This window comes from Mus musculus, chromosome 2 (assembly GCF_000001635.26).
Source record: "Mus musculus strain C57BL/6J chromosome 2, GRCm38.p6 C57BL/6J".
Lineage (NCBI taxonomy): Eukaryota > Metazoa > Chordata > Mammalia > Rodentia > Muridae > Mus > Mus musculus.
In genome coordinates, this window is record NC_000068.7 from 23,224,226 (window position 1) to 23,241,262 (window position 17,037).

Genomic DNA, 17,037 nt, shown 5'->3' on the forward strand with positions numbered 1-17,037 from the left:
TTGTGTGTTGTTTGTTGTTAAGCCTGTGAGAAAGAAAAACATGTCTGTCTTTGATAAGAAATCTGGTATTCTTAGCTAGTGAACTAATTTATTAATGGGCAAAAAAGGTGGATTACCTTAGGGTAAGGAGCTAGGTTTGTTTTCTAGCTGTCAAGTTAGCTGTCAGTTACCTTAGCTGTCATTGTAGTCAGAAATCTGGGGAAGAATAAATTATAATCTAGGAGTCATGTATTAATTAAAAATGAGAGTTTCATCTATTGTCCACTACCTAAACAGTTCCCGGGTCCCTGTGGTCTCTATGGCAATTTGGGTAGAGTCAGTCTGGCTTTCAAGCCCAGAAAACAAAAAGCTTTGTCTTTGGGATAGATATGTGTGAAATGAGAAATGACCCACCTTGACTTAGGCAATATGAGACATTTGGCTCTCAGGGAATCCTGTTTATCCACAGTGTAGACCAAGCCCTGGCAGTGGGCACGGCAATGGCAGTGTTTCTCAATGTTTATTATACCACAATCTAGGTAGATTCTTGTTGCTGTGTCCGTATCTACTTGGAGAACTTAGGGAGTGAGGCTTTGGGAGTCTGTCTGTCATAAGACTAAATATTATTGAACTTAGCAGATTTCTGACAAGACTGAGAGCAATATCTATTAAGTATAATCTGAGTTAGACAATAGAGCACCCTATAACTTAATTGCAGTAGCAAAAAACAAACCTATATTTATAAAAGGCAGTGATCTTTAACTTTATATTGTTTAAAAATCATTATTTATCAAGGCAGGATTGAATGAAAACCTTATCTTGTAAGTAACTTTGACAGGTTGCCTTCGCAGAGACAAATGGCAGAGTTTTGTTTAGTGTACACTTGGCTTAGAGTTGATGTGGACCAGAAGAGAAAGAAACTAGAAAGTGGTGTGAGACCATGGTGTTAGGACAGAAAGTGAGTGTGTCTGGACATGTCAGGCCTGTGCCACAGAGCGAGCTGGTGGGGATGTAAGCTGTGGTAATAGCCTGGGGGTGTGGGAGTGCCAGGCAGCCCTGAATCTGGGCTGTGAACTATGGGCAAGCAGCACTGATCCCCTGAGAATGTTCCGTTTCCATCCTGGGCTGGTTCACAGAGCAGGAGACAAGCGCACTCAAGTGCACACAGCCTGAAGCCTGCAGGCCATGAGGAGCCACAACAGGCCAGATGGATGGTGTGCAGGCCTGCTTCTTTCCCTTCCCTCTCCCCGCATCTGCAGTCCTTGCTGTCCTGCAGAGATGGCACAGGGATGTATGTGTGCTTCTCCTGTGCTCATGCCATGAAATGTAGGCCGGCAGGGCAGGGGCAGTGGCAGCAGTTTGGGGGAGAAGTCTCGGGCGGGGGGGGGGGGGAGAGGGAGTGGGTATGCATGCACAAAAGAGAGCAAAGAGGCAGAGGCAGATAGCTGCAGGAAAGCAGGGCAGTGCCTCAGCAAATAGTGTTCCAGGCAGGGCCTAAGGGGTGGGCTGAGACCTGCTTTTTCCAGTGGCTAGCCAGGAGCAGGGTAAGTGAGTTGGCAGGGCAAGAGAGTATATGGGGGAGGGGGAACTCTACAGAGCACTAGTGGGAGAGTTGTTTTAAAAGTGTCCGTTAAATAACCATTTAGAGATATTGCTTGCTGGGTACTGTGAATTAGACCTAGAAATGCCCCAGTAAGTAGGGAGAAGATGGTGAAAACCAACCTGTTGGCTGTGAAAGTTATTTAAAATGTTCCTACCAGCCTCTTGAGAATGAAATTTAATAAAATTCAAATGTGTAGCCAGGTTAGATGTACTGGGTTGTCATGTGGACACTAGGGCTTGTAGAGAGTCTTGGACTCATTTAAGCTTAGGGGTTTTTGTACCGATGCAAGAGCCTGAGGGGAGGGATCATGAAAACTGCTTTTGAGAGGGGGTGGATCACCCAAGGGTTAGAGTTCCTAGAATGAGTGAGGGTCAGTGAAAAAAACAGTCATAAAGAGTAAATGTCTCTGTCTGTCCTCAATGGAAGCACAGGGATGGCTCTGAACTCAAGAACTCTCCCCTGGGAACAGAGGACATTTATGTTGACCAGAGGAGGAAGGGAATTTACCAGTTCTCTGAAATTTGGGCTAGCAAGCAATGTCTCTCCATGTGGCAGCACAGAATGTGGCATCAGGACACTTCTAAATCTGAGTTTTGGCACCAAATGTTGTGTTTTATAAAAAATATAAGGAATGAAGGAGAATGTTTGATTGATATGTAGTCAGGTGTGAAGGAAGGGGGTGTCTCTGCGGGCCCATACATCCCTTGCTCCTTAGGGACCAGCTACATGGTATATATAGTATAGAATAGAGTTTACTCAGGGCATTGGAGGGGGGAGTTGAAAGAAAGGCAGAGAGAGAGAGGGAGGGGAAGGGGGAGGGAGATGGGGAGGGGGAGGGGGAGGGAGGTAGAGGCCAGCCATGAGATTGTGGAGGGGGGGTGGGAGTGGGGAGAAAGAGGTAAGAAGGTAAGGGAGCAAGGGCAAGAGAGAGAGGGGGGCAAGCAGCCCCTTTTATAGTGAGTCAGGCACAACTGGCTGTTGCCAGGTAACTGTGGGGTGGAGCCTAGACTAAATGCCAACATTTATACCTATTGGGTCTTTGCAAAACGTTAAGTTTATTTTGTTATTTTACAGGACAACCTCACACCACTCTTGCTTGCTCTCAGGGAGAACAGACTGAAGATGGCACAATTCTTAGTAAGGATGGAAGCAAGCGTGCATGCAGTTGACTCACAGAGAAGGTAGAGCCACTTGATTCCTAAAAACATTTCAATGGGCACAGCCATGCACATAAAAATATTACACCAATAGGAACACTAAGATTAACTTGCAGAAATATACTCAAAAGTAATATCTATTATCTATTAGGTAGAATTACTTTTCTCTTCCCTTCTCTTCTCTTCTCTTCTTTTTCTTTTTTCTCTTTTCTTTTTTTTTTTGTTTTTTTTTGTTTTTTTTTTTGTTTTTTGTTTTTTGAGACAGGGTTTCTCTGTATAGCCCTGGCTGTCCTGGAACTCACTCTGTAGACCAGGCTGGCCTTGAACTCAAAAATTCACCTGTCTCTGCCTCCCAAGTGCTGGGATTAAAGGTGTGCGCCACCACGCCCGGCCTTTTTCTTTTTTTTTGAGACAAGGTTTCTCTGTGTAGCTCTGGCTGTCCTAGAACTCGCTCTGTACTCAGAGATCTGCCTGCCTTTGCCTACCAAGGACTGGGATTAAAATCCCGGGCCACTCCCAGATTGAAATTTCAGTAATTTAGAGTTATATATAAGGTTCATTCTCTTCTTATTAAAATTGACTTATTTATTTTTTACTCTGATACTAGTACATATAGTCTTGTATTAGCTAAAATGTATTAATCTTATTTTAACACACTTTAGAAAGTTTTATATTGAGTATAAGAGTAAAAAAATCATTGTATGTTAGTTACCTTTCATATAGGCATACATGACATAGGCAGATTAATGGAGAGAAGATTTATTTTGGCTCAAGACCTCAGAATGTATTCTCCATCTTAGCAAGGAAAGCATCCCATGTTATCCCCGTGATTGGGAGAATGTGGGAGAACTCCTCCCAAGAAGTCCTGTGTACCTAAGCCCCCAACACTCCAAGGTCTCCACTGTAAGACTCCCATTCACAACTCAACATAAAACTCAATTAGGAAATCTATGCAGGAAATCCTCGTCTGCTACTCATTGCCTGGCCTCATAGATTTATTTATTTTTCTTCTAAAACCTTGCTGTAAATCTCAACAATCCTATAACTTTTGCATTCTTTATGTCTCAAACCAGCACCACATGGATGATGACATCTTCTGCTGCCATACTGATAACAAGCTACCTGTCTTGGCTAGTATCACTTCTCAGTGCTGTATGGCTAAGCCAGGGAAAACACATCTTTAATATATTAAAAATGTAATAACACACATGAAGAGTTATTGTAAGACTATTCATAAGGCATCTGGCTGGGGCTGTGCATACTTTTAATCTTCTCACTCAGGAAACAGAGGCATGGGTATCTCTGGATTTGAGGTTAGCTTGATCAACAGCCTGAAACATGTATTGAACCCCTGTTTGAAAAAAAAAATAACATGTTTTACCTCAGTGTCCATCATGTGGTAATCAACATCATTAACTGAAAGTATTATTGTTGTGCCAGGAATCATTCATTAACGCCCCCCCCCACCCCCCCCCCCCAATCCCAACACCACCAAGGAGCTGATTCTGATGCAATTGCATTAGGGTCTCTTTGTTATAAGCTGAGCTTGGGCTCCCGGCCAACCTTTACACAGGAGGATGGGAAGGTGGAGCCCATAGCCTAATTTCACGTAAGCATTTATAGAGGCAAGCAAACAAGCAAGGGGATTTCTAACCTATCACACATTTGATTGGGGGGCCATTTGGCCTTTAACATAGTTGGCTGGTGCTGGAAACCAAACCACAAACTTAACTTCTGCTTTTCTCCTGATTTGTGGTTGTTAGAAAGTGAAATGCCAGGAGAAGGCCTGTAACCTGGAGGTGTATATTAGTTGGGGAGTAACCTGGAAACTGGTTCTAGGTGCCAATTTATTTGTTAACTCAAGTTCAACCTTAGGTGAGGTTCTCAGATGGAGTCTGAACCCAAAAGATCTGGTCTCTCATTGTAACTATCTTTGCCACTATTATCAATATAATTTTATATTGTTACTATTATTATATTAATCACAAAATAATATCACTTATTTGATATGAGTATAAATTGCAAGACATCACATTAAGCCATGGAAGGAATAGAGAAATCTCCCAAATATTTTTTTTATTAGACATTTTCTTCATTTACATTTCAAATGTTATCTCGAAAGTCCCCTATACCCTCCCCCTGCCTTGCTCCCCAACCCACCCACTCGCGCTTCCTGGCCCTGGCATTCCCCTGTACTAGGGCATATGATATTCACAAGACCAAGGGCCTCTCCTCCCATTGATGGCCGATTAGGCCATCCTCTGCTACATATACAACTAGAGACACATCTCTGGGGGGTATTGGGTAGTTCATATTATTGTTCCTTCTATAGGGTTGCAGATCCCTTTAGCTCCTTGGGTACCTTCTCTAGCTCCTTCATTAGGGGCCCTGTGTTCTATCCAATAGCTGACTGTGAGCATCCACTTCTGTATTTGCCAGGCACTGGCATAGCCTCACAAGAGAATGCTATATCAGGGCCCTGTAAGCAAAATCTTTCTGGTATATGCAATAGTGTCTGGGTTTGGTGGTTGTATACAGGATGGATCCCTGGGTGGGGCAGTCTCTGGATGGTTCTTCCTTCCTTCTATCTAAGCTAGGAACTTTGCCTCTGTAACTCCGTTCATGGGTATTTTGTTCCCCATTCTAAGAAGGAATGAAGTATCCACACTTTGGTTTTCCTTCTTCATGAGTTTCATGTGTTTTGCCAACTGATTCTTTGGTATTCTAAGTTTCTGGGCTAATATCCACTTAGCAGTGAGTGCCTATCATGTGTGTTCTTTTGTGACTGGGTTACCTCACTCAGGATGATATCCTCCAGATTCATCCATTTGCCTAAGAACTTCATAAATTCTTCTAAATCTTAATGTACTTCAAATAAGTTTTCCTTAGTACCGTAGTTGTCTATCAAAGAATACTGACTTGAGAATCTTCCTATGTAATAGAGTAGTGGGAACGGAGTCTACTAGAGTGTTATATCTTTTAGCTTTGAAGATAACTTATAGTGTCGAATACTGAATTTCACAAAATAGTTATGTCTTTTAGTAATTCTATACAGTTGAACAAGCTATCTGTCAAAGTGCATTCAATACTTTTTAAATTTAAATAACCATTAAGGTTTGTAAGTAAAGTTATTTTTATTTTTAGAAATTCTCTCATGTATGCTGTAAGGTGTGACTCACCAGTTATGGTCAACCTTATTCTTCAACAAGGTGTCGACATAAATTTGAAAGATTTATTTGGATGGACTGCTTTACGTTATGCTATTGAAGGTGATCGTGATGTGTAAGTAATTCTAATTAACATTCATTATTTCAAATAATCCGTTGCATTCCAAACATAACCCTTGTGCATCAGACACAGTGTCATATTTTCATTTAATTGTTTACTTTAGTCTTATAATGTCCATTTTAGCAGAGAATCCACAAAAGCTGTATTCTATTGCTGCTACTTGAAATTCTATGAAACCAACTAGTTTGGAAAGTACAAGGGAGTCAACCCTCCTTCACAAGTCATAGAAGAGAGGCCAGGAGTGGTGGCGCACACCTTTAATCCCAGCACTTGGGAGGCAGAGGCAGGTGGATTTCTGAGTTTGAGGCCAGCCTGGTTTACAAAGTGAGTTCCAGGACAGCCAGGACTATACAGAGAAACCCTGTCTCGAAAAAACAAAAAACAAAAAACAAAAAAACAAACAAACAAATAAAAAAACAAGTCATAGAAGAGAAAGAAATTCCAATCATGTCTTTTTTCCTTGTTGATTCTGTTGTTATAGCTTTGCTATGAAAATAACTCCTATAGTATTGTAAGGATAGCTGCTGCTTAGTGGTCATCCTTTATTGATTCAGATTCCTAAGCTTTTGTGGTAATGTTCACATAATCATTAGAACAGTTTCTTCATTTCATATGGATATTATTCTAAATGTGTTCTTTTTCCATTTGTTCAAAACCTCTATTTGCAGTCATCATACCCTAGACCTTCATGAATTGTTACCTAAGAGGATTATGGCTATTCTGCCATTAAATATGTGTTGTGACCACTCCAAAATATCAGCTAGTGTCCAATAGTCCAATAGCAAGAAGAAATCAAAGCGTCTGCTCTTCTTTGACACTTGATTTTATTCTGAAACCCTTTATAGTTTGAATAGCCCCATTTCCAAGTGTGGGTGATTCTAAATCATTCTAGTCAGGGAAGGATCCAATTCTGATTTTTTTTAACCTTTTAAAATTCTCTTATACATTACATTTCAACTGCAGTTTCCCCTCCCTCCCCCCTTCCCAGTCCATCCCCCTCCTCCCTTCTCCTACAGATCTACTCTTCCTCCATTTCCCTTAAATAAAAGAGCAGGTCTCCCAGGATGATCACCAAACATGGCCTAACTGGGCATAAGCTCTCATATCAAGGCTGGAGGAGGCAACCCAATAGGAGGAAAGGGCCCCAAAGTAGAGGCAAAAGAGCCAAAAACACCCACACGTTTATTGTTGGGAGTCACACAAGAACATCTAGCTACACAACCATAGCATATATGCCGAGGACCTAGTGAAGACCAATACAGAGTCTGTGACACTTGCTTTAGTCTCTGTGAGCCCCTATGAGCCCTGCTTAGTTGATTCTATGGGCCATCTTCTCATGGTGTCCTTGACCCCTTTGACTCCTACAGTCCTTTCTCTCTGTCTTCCGCAGGGCTCCTCTGTCTCTATCTAGAGTTTGGCTGTGGGTCTCTGCATCTGTCCCCATTAGTTGCTGGATGATGACCTTCTGACAACAGTTAGGCTAGGCATGGATCTATAAGAATAGCATGACATCATTAGGAATAATTTTATTTTATTTTTAAATTTTTATCATTATTATTATTATTATTATTATTATTATTATTATTATTATTGCCAATTGTCTTAGGGTTTTATTGCTGTGAAGAGACACCAGGACCACAGCAACTCTTATAAAGAACAAACATTTAACTGGGGCTGGCCTACAGTTCAGAGGTTTAGTCCATTATCATCATGGCAAGAAGCATGGTGGCATGCTTGCAGATAGAGTCTAAAGTTGTAGTTGAGAGTTCTACGTCCAGATTGGCAGGTAGCAGGAAGGAAGACTGTGAACCACTAGACCTGGTTTGAGCTTCTGAAACATCAAGGTCCACCCCGTAGTGACACACTCCCAACAAAGTCACACTTACTCCAACAAGGCCACACTTCCTAATACTGCCACACTCTATTGGACCTATGGGGGAACATTTTTATTCAGACCACCACACCAGTCATGTTTGGCTTTATCCTAGGCTATTCTGACTCGGGTTCCTGGCCATCTAGGCAGTGTCAGGCATGAGTTTCTAGTTGGAGCAGTCATTGTTTGGTCACTCCCACAAGTTTTGTCCCACCATTGTCCCAGCACATTTTGCAGGCAGGACAGATTGTAGGTCAAAGGTTTTATGGCTGGGTTGATGTCCTAGTCTCACTGCTGAGCATCTTGTCTGGTTATAGAAGATGGCAGTTCAGGCTCTACATTCTCTATTACTAGAAGACTTCACTAAGGTTACTGCTGTGGATTCCAGGGCCTTTCCACTGCACTAGGTTTCTACATCATCCCCAAATGCCCCTCCCCCACCCCAATTCCAGTTGTTTCCGTATTCTCTCCATTTCTCCCACCCCACACCGTGCCTGATCCTTTCTGTTCCCATTCCCATCTGCCCTGCGTCCACCCATAAAAATCTATTCTATTTCTCCAGTTTCAATTCTTAGTCACTAATTGATAAAAACTTTCCAAGCTACATAAATCTGTCCTTCAAGATTTCAGTATATTTTCAAATTTTTTCTCATAAGCCATTGAACAAATTACCTGTTTTTGGCAAATGTAAGTCCCATAATGTCTTGTCATGTATAAAAAGGCTACACCTTCAAAATCTGTTGGCGATTGTAGTGGTTTGAATGAGAAATGTCTCCTTCAGTCTTAGACATTTGAACACTGGTCCCCAGTTGGTGGCATAGTTTAGGGAGCCTAAAGTGGTGCAGCCTTGCTGGAGGAAGTATGTCGCTGGATCAGGCTTTGAGATTAAAACCCTCACCAGAATTCCAGTTCACCTTGTCTCTTCAATATCTATATTTGAAGACATGGGCTCTCAGCCTTCTGCTCTTCTGCCCCAGGCCTGCTACTTGCTTCTGTGCTTCTCTGCTATGAAGGACTCTTCTTTGGGGTCAGGTGGGTGTTAGATTTAGGTTCTTGTTTTGGTATATATGTTTTTCTTATATTGAAAATAGAGAGGAATAGTTTACCAAGAAGAGGCACAATAGTCAGAGACCCACTCTTTCTCCTCAGTCAGGAGTCCCATAGAAATTCTAAGCTAATAGCTATAATATATGCAAAGAGGACCTGGTGCAGACCATGTAGGCCCTGGGCTTGCTGTTTAGTCTCTGTGAGCTCCTATGTGCCTTGCTTAGTTGATTGAGAGGACCTTGTTCTTCCATCCACTTCACGATTTCTTCCATGGTATTCTCTGAACTCTGAGAGGAGGGATTTGATAGAGACCCCTCATTTAGACTATCTCTACATAATGTCTGGCTGTGAGTCTCTGCATCTGTTCCCACCACAATGGACACTCATTTCTTTGTATCTATAAGCCATAATCAACCTTTCTTTCTATCAGTTGCCTTGGATGTCGTATTTTATTACAATAACAGAAAAGTAATTAATACAACATGTGCTGCCTTTATTCGTCACCATTTCTTTGTAAATTTCTTTATTTAAGTAAAAGCTTATTAAAAATATGCTCAAATTCACAGTTATGAAAACAATACCAACGCACTCTGATACTGCCTGAAATACTTAGTGTGTTTCAGGTTTTCATATCAATTTTAAAGTAATGATTACATATGCCACTCTTTTGTATATGACAGGAGGACAATGCTTTTGGAGTTAAGAAAGAGAAATCGAGGTAAGATCTCTTGGTAATTGTATTCCAGAAGTAACGTCAGAATAGGGAAGTTCTAACTCTAAAAGTTTGCAAAACCATCTGTAAGTTGCCTTTATTTTTTTCTTACTAGTTTAGAGTTTGGAGTTATGAAGAAATTAATTATATGAAATTTTCAACCTGAAATGGCATTGTTTGAGGAGAAAAGTGGACTAATTTTGGCACTTAAAATATTATATGTCCTTTTATATATATAAAAAAGAATCTCAAAATTAGTATATGTTATATTAACCATCACATTGTAACAAAATGGGCCTGTTATAAAATGGGTTTTAATTGTTTATAAGAATATATTGAGCGGCTGGAGTGGCAGCAGCGGCCGGCATGGCGCGAGGCGACGCCAGCAGGCAGCGGCAGTAGCAGGGGCAGCGGCGGCAGCGGGTGCGGGGGGGGGGTGCGGGGGGGCACAGCGGAGGTCGCGGCAGCAGCAGCAGCAGCAGCAGCAGCAGCAGCAGCAGCAGCAGCAGCAGCAGCAGCAGCAGCAAGACGGACTCGAGGACACGCGCCGCTGCCGCCGCTGGGCCGGGCCGGGTGTCGCGCGCCCAGGCGGGTGGGGTGGGGTGGGGGGGGGTAGGGGGGTGGGGGTGGGGTGGGGTCGGGAGTCGTCGCCGCGGCCAGCGCCGCCTCCGAGGTGACTGAGGAGAGAGGCGCCTCCGCCTCCGCCGGCCTTCAATGTCCAGTCCCCAGCTCGCCAGCGTTTTTCGTTGGAATTTACGTTGTACATTTATGGCGATTCTGAGCGTGAGGGCAGACTTCTGCCAGGCTCAGCACAGCCTTTCCCAGCGCTGACAAGTGAGTTTGGGGTTATACGTGCTATAATTAACATTGCCTTGACGACTCTGGACACCGAGACTGGCCTCAGAAGTAGTAGGCTTTTTTTTTAAATTGCAAGCATATTCTTTCAATGACTCCAGTAAAATTAAGCATCAAGTAAACAAAAGTGGAGAAGAACCTACACTTTTAACTTGTCTCACTAGTGCCTAAATGTAGTGTAAAGGCTGCTTAAATTTTGTGTGTAGTTGGATTTATTTTGGAAGCTGAAGGTATCCATCTGCAGACATTGAGGCTCAAGTTGAATTTGGATTCAAGTGGATTCTTAATACTTCTGCCTGTGCTGAAGAGAGAAGCTTCCTAAGGAACAAGCAAGTTGAATAGAGAAAGTAGTGATCAATAAAAGGCATTTTAGTGGTCGTTTTAATGTTTTAATGTTTTCTGCTGCGAAACATTTCAAGATTTATTGATTTCCTCCTCCCCCCATTTTTTTCCCACCACACTCACACACGCACGCTCACACTTTTTATTTGCCATAATGAACCGTCCAGCCCCTGTGGAGATCTCTTATGAGAACATGAGTTTTCTGATAACTCACAACCCCACCAATGCGACTCTCAACAAGTTCACATAGGAACTTAAGAAGTACGGAGTAACAACTTTGGTTCGAGTTTGTGATGCTACATATGATAAAGCTCCAGTTGAAAAAGAAGGAATCCACGTTCTAGATTGGCCGTTTGATGATGGAGCTCCACCCTCTAATCAGATAGTAGATGATTGGCTAAACCTGTTAAAAATCAAATTTCGTGAAGAGCTAGGCTCTTGTGTTGCAGTGCATTGTGTTTCAGGATTGGGAAGGGCTCCTGTGCTAGTCGCACTTGCATTGATTGAATGCGGAATGAAGTACGAAGATGCTGTTCAATTCATAAGACAAAAAAGAAGAGGAGCATTCAATTCCAAACAGCTGCTTTACTTGGAGAAGTACCGACCTAAGAAGCGATTACGCTTCAGAGATACCAATGGGCACTGCTGTGTTCAGTAGAGGTACAGGAAGGCTGGCTGGATCGTGGCATTAGAGGGAACTCTTGGTACTTGGAAATGTGAAGCTGGATTCTTACCTGTGTCATCAGAGTAGTAATGGATTCAGTACTCCTCAACTCCTAATGATTGAGAAGAAGGCAAACGATAAAGAAATCCCTCTATTACACGAATAAAATGTTTAAGAAAAGAAAAAAGAAAGGAAAGGGGATTAATTTAGTGAATGATGATTTTGCTTCTAGTTTTAATTTCTGCCAGGATTGAATTATTTCAAAATCTCCTGTGTTTTTTTTAAAGCTTTTCCAAAATAGATGTCTGAGGAAAACCAGCAGAATATTAGCCAGTGTGGAGCCAGTTGTTGGGAGCACACACTTCCATTATGCTTGGCACATAGGTCTCCTTGTGGTGGGTGGGATCTGGGGGAGGTAGATTTTCCTCATCTCTCTTCCTGCCTCCCTCCCTTCTCCTGATCCTCCTAGATGGAATAGAAAGCAGCCCTTGTTGCTGTGTTGCTGTAGATGTGCCTGTGTCTGGCAGCCTTAAGCCCACCTGGGCACTTCTAGAAAAAAAAACCAAAAATAAACAAACAAATAAATAAATAAATATAAGAGCAAAAAAAAGAATATATTGTATCACATAGTTGAATATTATTTACTTAGTAATATGTGTCACTAAACATGAATAATGTTAAAGCATGTTGTTTTTGTTCCTGTGTTGTTAGTAAAAAAAACTTGACTTTCTCTGTTTTCAAACTATCCAATCTATACTATAATACTCATTTACTATTTCTGTGGTTTTGTATAATTTTTCTAATAGTTGCACATGAATATACTATATTTTATCAAACACATTCCTATTTTTTCACTCCAATTCCCCACCTGTAACATCCATAATTTTCCCTTTCCAGTTTCATGTGTGCCCTTTCCGTCTTTCAATATCCAACGAGTCCATGTAGTGCTGCTATACATGCATGGGTGTGGTACCATCTACTAGAGATGGGTAGCTTCTCAGAGCTAACATCCTTGAGGAAAACTGACTCTTCCTCCAAAAGAAGCCATAAATGTCAATAACTCTTCAGGTAGGAGTGGGACCTGCATAGGATCAAGTCTGTGATTTCTAAACATCTCCACTTTATGTGACTAACTCTTATGATAATACACAGAAATACTAGGCTGACTAAGTGTATATTTCATTAAAACATCATTAATTTTTGCCAGGGGATTGAGTCCAGAGTCCCACTCTAGGTAAGTGCTGAAACCCACCAGCTACTCAAAACAATTCCATTACAATCAGGAATGAGACAGGGGTGTCCATTATCCCCACATGTTTTCAATATGGTGCTTGAAGAACTAGTAAATATAGTAAAAGAAGAAAAAGAAATTAAAGGCAAATGCATAGGAAAAGAAGTTAAGTTGTTCCTATGTGAAGATGACATTCTATTATACATAAGAGATCCCCAAAATTCCACCAGAAAATGTCTAGAAGTGATCAACAATTTTAGCAAAGTGGCAGGCTACAAAAATCAACTTACAAAGATCAGTAGCTTCTCTATATGCGAGCAGCAAAACACTCTGAGAAAGAAGCATGGAAACACTGCTATTCACAACAGCCTCCAAAACCTGAACTGTCGAGGAAGAACCTCAAGTAAGAAAGTAAAACACCTTTCTAATGAAAACTTTAAATCTTTGAAGAAGGAGTTTGAGGAAGAAACTAAAAAATGGAAAGCCATTTCATGCTGATGGTTTGATAGAATTAGTATTGTGAAATTTACCATTCAACTTAAAGCAATTTGCAGATTTGATGCGAATCCAATATAATTCCCATCTCATGTCTTCCTAGAAAAAAAAAAAAAAAACCCTAACATCCATTTTGTACCACAAAAGGCCCAAATAGCCAAAGTAATCCTGATTCAAGCTTTTTTTTTTTTTTTTTTTTTCTTTTCCCCATTTAGGATAATGTTGGCTGAGTTTTAGATAGAATAGAATGGAAAACCCACCAGAATAACAGCTGATTTCTTAGTTGAAACTTTAATAGCTAGAAGAGTCTTCAGCAGTAGTTGCACACCAAGATCTGAAAGACCATGGATGCCAACATAGATTACTGAACCCAGCCAAACTATCTACCACAGTTGAAGGAGAATGAGAAATTTCCCATGATACAAACAGGCTAAAATATTTCATGCTCACCAAATCAACTTAATACTGAAACTGGAAACAATACTTCAGACTCAAGAGAGAAATGCACATAGCCATGAGAATATAGAAATAAAACAAATGAAACTCATGGAGATTAAACACTCACCACTGAATGATGAGCATATCAAGTAAAAAATCAAGACAAATTTAAAAAATACCTTGAACTAAATGAAAATGAAAGCACAATACAACCAACCCTCTGGGACACATTGAAAGCAGTACTACAAGGGAAATTCATAGCTGTGAGTGCCTGCAGTCAAAAATCAGAAAGAGTACAAATAAACAACTTAATGGTACAAGTCTAGAATTTGGAAAACCCAAAAGAAACCAAACTGAGGTCTAGTAGAGTCCAAAAATGGTCTGTCAGGGTTCCCACAATTAGCTGCTGCAGAACTGCTTGCACTTCTCGAGTCATCCATCTTCTCCCTATGCCTAGCCAATCCCCTAGCCCTGTAAAATGAAAACTCCAGAGGCTTGTCATTTACCAGCCAGATTTATAACAGTAAATCCTCAACTCCCAAAATGCCCACACAAAGAACTCAAAACTCAACTGATATGGACACAAGCTGCACATGTATATTGCTCTACATTACTCACTCATCTGCGAAATCCCTAGTTACTTATGGCTCCTAGGACCATATGGTTCTGGCTCATCATCCTCTCCTTCAGGTACCATTTTGTCTCCCCCATCTCCCTCTCCCTCTCCCATCTCTCCCTCTCCTATCTCCCTCTCCCATCTCTCCCTGTCCCTGTCCCCTCCCCCTCCTCCTCTCCCTCCCTCTCCCCCTCCCCCTCTCCCTCTCTCTGTGTCCTGTCTAAAACTTTTCTGCTCTGCCTTCTGTTTCACTGCCCAATCATAGACTCCAGCCTTATCTGACTAATAAGATTTCACCTGATCTCACCTGCGTACAGACACCCTCTTTGAGTGGAAAATAACCCCCACCCCCCAAAAAAACCCAGATAACAATACACAACAAACATGAGAATAGAAATTAATGAGGTGCACCTTCCCTGCATGGGGAGAGCTTGACTCCAGGGAGTGCTCTGATCCCAGGAATCAGGGGAGATTGCCATTTTCTCTCTGGTGACTCTAAGGCAGGCCTACTCAGGATGGCACAGGCCTCAGAAGCAGCAGAGCAGCTGGGGCAGGGTCCTCTGGGACTACATCTGCACCCAGGAGGTGGGGCTGTTCTGCAGACCTCTGTGCACCGGTCTTGCTGGAAGAGAGCTGGTCTCCCAGGAGTGCTAACACAGGCGTACAGACTCCCAGGAGGAACAAGCTCTAGCCAGAGACAGCAAGAACATCTAACACCAGAGCTTACCAGATGACAAAAGTCAAATGCAAGAATCTTACTAACAGAAACCAAGACTACTTAGCATCATCAGAACCCAGTACTCCCACCACAGTGAGTCCTGGATACCCAACGCACTGGAAAGGCAAGATTTTGATTTAAAATCATATCTCATGATGATGGTAGAGGATTTTGAGAAGGACATTAATATCTCCCTTAAAGAAATGTAGGAAAGATCTTCTGCCTGAACCCAGCAGAGGCTGCCAAGAACCCCAGAGGACTCCACACCGCAGGACCTCAGGATCACCTCAGGATCACGGGTGAGTGGAACACAACATCAGCTCCAAAGAGGGTCTTGTGCCAGCAGGAACAGGGACAAAGAAACCCTGCCCGATCAGAGGCTGGGATCTGTTCTGGTCAGGGCAAGCCCCACCATCTTCCGAGTGAACCCAGCCGAAGGCATCAAGGGCCCCAGAGGACTCTCCATGCCACAGGACCCCTAGCACACCCAGAACCTCGTGATCACTGGAGAGCACGTGGGCTACAGAAGCAACAGAGCTTCATGGACAGGGTCCCTTTGAGTCTTCATCCTCAGCCAGGAGGCAGAGCTGAGACCCAGACCCCTGGGCACCTTCCTTGCCAGAGGAGAGTAGGCCTACAGGTAGGGCTCTGACCCCAGGACTCAGGAGGTAGATCAGAGGACACCTTCCCTGCAAGAGGAGAGCTTGCCTGCAGAGAGTGCTCTGACCACTGGGACTCAGGAGAGAGATGGACTCCCAGGAGTGCTGACAGAGGCTAACAGAATCATAGGAGGACCAAGCTCCAGCCAGAGACAGCTACAACATCTAACATCAGCGATTACCAGATGGTGAAAGGCAAAGGTAAGACTCTTACTAACAGAAACCAAGACCACTCGGCATCATCAGAACCCAGTACACTCATCACAGCGAGTCCTAGATACCCCAACACACCCGAAAAGCAAGACTTGGATTTAAAATCATATCTCATGATGGTGGTAGAAGATTTTAAGAAGGGCATTAATAACTCACTTAAAGAAATACAGGAGAACACTGCTAAACAGGTAGAAGCCCATTACCACAGTGACACACTTCTTCCAGCAACCATACCTGCTCCAACAAGACACATCTCCATCTGGGCCTGTGGGGGGCATCTTATTTTTATTTAAACCACCCCAGATGAGCCCTTGTCCTGTGTTTTGTTCTACCGCACAGTGTAATGACCAGGCGGTAGGCTTTCTTGTGATAAGAGCATTTTACCTTCAACTAAATAGTTTGGGTGAATTTCTAAAGAGATTAAGTTGTGTCAAGACAAAAGAGAATTAATTTCTTCTTAGAGTTATTCCTTATGTAATTAGTTTAGAAAATTAAGCTGTTTGTATGACACTGCCAGTTTATGGAAGAAACTAATTCTACTAATGGCACCATGCTCTGTCAGTCTTTTGTGCTCAGCTGGCATTGTGGTTGTGATACATGGCAATCTACTGGAAAGCATTACATTTTGACATATTCCATTTTCTTGTATACAATAGTGATAAGGAGAAATAACCTTTAAGACATCACTTGCTCATAAGTAATATAATTCATATTGACAGTAGAATGTTCTCACACTCAATACTGCACTTTTAATACTTAACAGTATTATTTTATCTACACAAGGTAACTTGTATCTTTTCTTTGTTAGCATTTCAGAGTTCTGAAAACTCTTCAATCAGGTAGGACTTGTGAATTTAAGAAAGAACGTAATATAATCAACTGATTATTGAATGGGATGAAAGGAAACTTTGTGTTGCTGTACTTTGCCCTTAATTCCATGTTGTATGTTTAAAACATGTTCTTTATTATAGTTGTTGTAACACGTGTGCAAAAGGACCTGTGCTCTTCTGATTTTTTTTTTTTTACTAATTAAAGCAACCACCATTCAGAGTCTGATTAACTGTTCTATGAAGTTATGATTAACAAGTATTCAGCCCATGATGTAAATGTCAGACTACCTCATCCTATAATGAATTATCTTGTTTCT

The 17,037-nt window shown here is 42.0% G+C and overlaps 1 protein-coding gene and 1 pseudogene across 5 annotated transcripts in view; both read left to right on the plus strand.

Moving 5' to 3' along the window:
* Positions 1–17,037, plus strand: part of Potegl (POTE ankyrin domain family, member G like) — a 62,382-nt gene that overhangs the window by 19,478 nt on the left and 25,867 nt on the right. For 4 of the 5 annotated variants that reach the window (XR_003953719.1, XM_017319257.2, XM_011239180.3 and 1 more), the window contains exons 4-7: positions 2,657–2,763; positions 5,884–6,021; positions 9,628–9,665; positions 16,699–16,729. Coding sequence is in view for 4 of the 5 variants with exons in the window: in XM_017319257.2 (XP_017174746.1) it covers positions 2,657–2,763; positions 5,884–6,021; positions 9,628–9,665; positions 16,699–16,729 (314 nt within the window). In the remaining variant the exon portion in view is untranslated. Of the gene's footprint in view, positions 1–2,656; positions 2,764–5,883; positions 6,022–9,627; positions 9,666–13,461; positions 15,600–16,698; positions 16,730–17,037 lie in introns of those variants that run through there. The other variant, XM_006498328.4, reaches the window with a different exon arrangement.
* Gm13422 lies at positions 10,920–11,707 on the plus strand (annotated as a pseudogene).